Below are 3,910 nucleotides of genomic sequence, written 5' to 3' on the forward strand. Positions count from 1 at the left end.
CTAACACCAGAGCTACCAGCCCTGCCCCTCAGGGCTCACACACTATTGCACAAGTGGACACACAGAAGCACATATAAGACATTTATGGAGGCAACACCGAGAGGCAGCGAGTCAGAAAGGAAAGGAACTGAAGTTAAGCAGGTGTAGCCAGAAGAGACAGTTTTTGGCTGTAGCCCTGCCCTCCCGCCCTCCCTCCCCAATCCCACAAATGTCCCCTAAATCTGGGCTGTTGCTGAGTGTACACCCACCCACCCCTAAGTCTCTTTCCTGTGTCCTGTGAACTGGGCTCTTTGTTCTCTAAGTCCCAGCCAGTAGAAAAGCAATCCCAGATGAAGTCAGTGACAAGGGAGGATTGGCTCTGCATGCAAAAATCCTAGAGGTTGATCTATTATATCTTCATGCACATTCAAAGCCAGCTCCTCCCAGCCCAGGGGCCCAAGGAACCTCATTCACTCAGATTCTTAGGGCTGCCAGTTCCCTCCCCATGCTTCCTTTACCAATCAGCAAGCCGCAGAGATCTGGGAGGGGGGGTGAGAAGGGGGGAGAGGTTTCTGCAGAGTTCTGAATATCTTGGATTTCAGAAAAAGGGTTCGTTTCCTGTTGCCGGAACAGAATTACCCCCAGATTCCTTTATTTTCTAGGTACATCGTTAAGAGGTCATTTGCCCCCCCTCCCCCATAGTCCTAGATAAGTCCTTTTCAGAGTAGAAAAAAAAAAGCTTAATTTTATTTACATAATTCAGGGGTTCTCCGGTTGCCTGGGGGAAGGGGAAAGGGCAGGGCAGGGTTTCGATCAGGAGTCCGGAGGTGCGTACTTTTCTCTCCCGGAATCTCACCTTTTCCGCAGTTGGTTATGACGCTAGGTTGGGCAAAAATAGAAATCTCGAGGCTCCCAAAGTCTTTCTTCTACAAATCCTTCCCGAGGGAGTCTTTTCTCCACACCTGCCTCAGAGGCGCAGCTGTTATGACGGGCGCAAGCTACACACCTCGCGGTTCAGTCCCCTGGCAGCGGTCAATACTCAGAAACCCAAAGCCAGCCGTGGAAGTTAGTGGTTTCCCCCCCTCCCCGGCCCCTCATCCATCCACCCAGCCCGCCAAGGAGTCCCCTCACAGACACGCCTCACCCTCCAGCTGCAGCAGCGTAATGTCAGGCAGATCGAGGGGTTCCACAAGTGGCCCGTCCTCCCCGAGGAGATCAGCACAGGGGCTCTCCGAGCGCTCACAGTGACTCGTGGGTGTGGGGAGGCTGGGCATCTCTTTCTCCTCCAATTCATCTTCGTCCTCCTCGTCCTCCGGATCGTGATCCAGCAAGCTGGTGTCCCCAATCCCAGGTGGAGGGCTCTCCGGTTCTTGGGGGGCATCGGGAAAGCTCCCTTTGCCACCGACCACACCCAAGGCGCCCTGGCGGGGCGCGGTGGTCATAATCTGGCACATGGAGACGATGGCCCGTTGGTTGGCGCACACGTCGTCCGAGAGCACCTGGATGTGCGAGGCCTGCTCGTCCAGGGCCCCTCGCATGGCCCTCACGTCCTCAAACAGGGCCTGCAGCTGGGCCTTCAGGTGCTCCATCAGCTCCTTCATGCCGCCGTTGTACTCCCCGGAGATCACGTCCCCCACGGCCGGAACGGTGGACACCTCCAGGGGCGCAGGCATGTCGCCGCCGTCCTTGGTCATCATCTCCAGCAGACCGTCCTCCATTGAGCGGCACAAGCGGGTGGTGGTGGCCTTGGATGGCGTCCAGCCCGGCCTCCGGGGGGCGGGGGGGGTGAGGGACGGGGTGGAGGAGAGGATATGAAGGCGCAGAGGAGCCTGGAAAGGTGGGGAATGACCCAAATGGGGGTGGGGGGGCTCCCAAGAGAAGCAGAGGGCGCTGATGGGATCCAGGGAGACCCAGAAGACTCAGCAGGACGAAGCCCGGAGAGGGTCCCAAGGACAGCTTTTTGGAGGGGAGGGGGTCTCCCTTCTAGGGGTGCAAAAGCACTCTCTCCTCTCCTCCGGGACTGCACCCGTGTGTCCGCCCGACCGCTTGCCCCGCACGGCGGCGAGCAGAGCGCGCCTGCAGGTTCCCCGTGTCCCCGAGGTGCCGGCGGAGGAGGAGATCCAGGTCGGAGGCTGAGCCCCGCAGCGCGTCCTCGGACTCGGGACTCCCCCAGGCCATTAACCGGCAGCGCCCCGCAAAGTGTGGCTGGAGCGGCGGCGGCAGGGGCGGGTCTCCCCTAGCGGCGCCGCGGATGCTCCTCTGTTTCCAAGGCGACGCACGGCACGTAAATGACGTGTGTCTCCATGGTAACCAGGAAGTAGAGAAGAAATAGGGAGGGGGGCGGGGGGAAAGGAGGAGACGAGGATGGTCCAGAAGCTGCAGTAAGGGGTTCTGTTGTCTGGGCAAGCAAACGGGGCGGGGCAGGTACGCTGCAGTGGCCTCCGCTTGACTGGAAAGGGCGATCGGTTGTTTTGAATAGAAGAAAAAAGCCATGAGAAAGCAGTTCGATGCACGAACTTCCCCAAGCCTAAGCGACAGACCGACCATCCACCCCAGCTCCCAGTCTAGGTATCAGATCTTGAGATCAGCTGCCTTGGGAGGATTTTCACCAGCCCTCCTCCTTGCTTTCTCAGAGGCGGTGCAGAGCCAGGTGGGTTCCTTGTCCTCCATCATCGGCTGGCACGGCTCAGAGGAAAGCAGAAGGAGGTCGAAACCGACGCTAGCAATCCTCAGCTTGACCTGGGATTCCATAACGCCCTGAATCCGGATCCGGATTGGGTCCGACTAGGCCTGGTGGTGCAGAAGTAGGGAGAGAAGGGGGATATCCCAGAGGGTGCAGCCTGCCTGTAGGCTTCTGCAGTAAATCATCCTTCTCGCTAGAAAATAAATGAGAGAGAGAGAGAGAGCACAGAAACTGGGAAAAGCTGGGATTCTCTTTCTCATGAAAGAGTTTGTTCAGGATGATGAAACTACGTATCTAAGTTTTGATAATGAAATTTCCAAAAGGAGGTTTTTTGTTTGTTTAGTTGGTTGGTTGCCTCATCTGCAACCGCCATGGTGGAGTTCCCAACACCTCAAATAATGGCTAGGACCTAGTAAGTAGATACTTAATGTGTTTCTTGAATGAAGACTTCAACAACAACAACAACAAAATATCTAGTTCCATTCCCTCAGCCAGGAGACTCTGGCTCATGCGTAGTGGATTTTTAGAAGGCTTGCATTCAATTGCATTCTGACACTTATTGGTTCATAGTGTATGTGAGGACCATTCCCACACATTGACTCAGTGTCACCTTTGTGACCAACTTTTTCCTGTTTTAAAGGGAAAACAGGAGAGGAGAAGGAAAATGTATGTATTTACAGATAGCACAGATTGGGAAGTAGTGGTGTCATAGGCAGTAGCATGCCAATTTAGTAGCCACCCTAGCAAACCAGAGAAGCCAAATCTTCAGAAACCAGAACAGATGACATTCACAAGAACAAATAAACCTGGAAAGGAGAAATGAATAGTCACTTAAAGATAGGGAAGAACAAGGTATGAGTGAGTATTTTCAAACACTGGTGGTTCACTGAGAGCAAATGTGTTCCCTTTGGGCTTTCCTCCTTGTATGCCCTCATACTGAAGAATGAGGGGAAAGTTGTATGGCACCAAGGAAGTGTTCTCCCTTTCTAACTGTTCTTAAAAGCAAGTTGGGAATATCCTAAGTGTTGTACCACAGAATGTTTAAATAATCCAAGGCACTGCTGACATAAAAAATATGTATTATGCAGTACTTAGAAATTTGATTTTCCCAAAGAAATTTGTAAAGGAAATCCTACAATACGGTATAGTCTAAAATGATTCAACCGCTGTGCTTGTTCTTCTACAACTATGTCGTGCTATTATCTTCAGTATCACATCTGCCTTCGCCATATACCCAACACATATTTA

General features: G+C 53.4%; 1 protein-coding gene across 1 annotated transcript; it reads right to left on the bottom strand.

Moving 5' to 3' along the window:
• Positions 1-1,103: 1,103 nt before the first annotated feature.
• On the bottom strand, positions 1,104-1,744 carry Ccdc184 (coiled-coil domain containing 184). Its single transcript, XM_013018783.1, has one exon. The coding sequence runs from the start codon at positions 1,695-1,697 to the stop codon at positions 1,107-1,109; it is 591 nt and encodes a 196-aa protein (XP_012874237.1). The 5' UTR covers positions 1,698-1,744; the 3' UTR covers positions 1,104-1,106.
• Between the last annotated feature and the right edge of the window lie 2,166 nt (positions 1,745-3,910).

The sequence above is a fragment of the Dipodomys ordii genome, unplaced genomic scaffold (genome assembly GCF_000151885.1).
Source record: "Dipodomys ordii isolate 6190 unplaced genomic scaffold, Dord_2.0 Scaffold42, whole genome shotgun sequence".
NCBI lineage: Eukaryota > Metazoa > Chordata > Mammalia > Rodentia > Heteromyidae > Dipodomys > Dipodomys ordii.

Excerpts from the sequence above, each read along its gene's own strand:
- Ccdc184 (XM_013018783.1), bottom strand. The coding sequence starts at position 1,697 with ATGGAGGACGGTCTGCTGGAGATGATGACCAAGGACGGCGGCGACATG.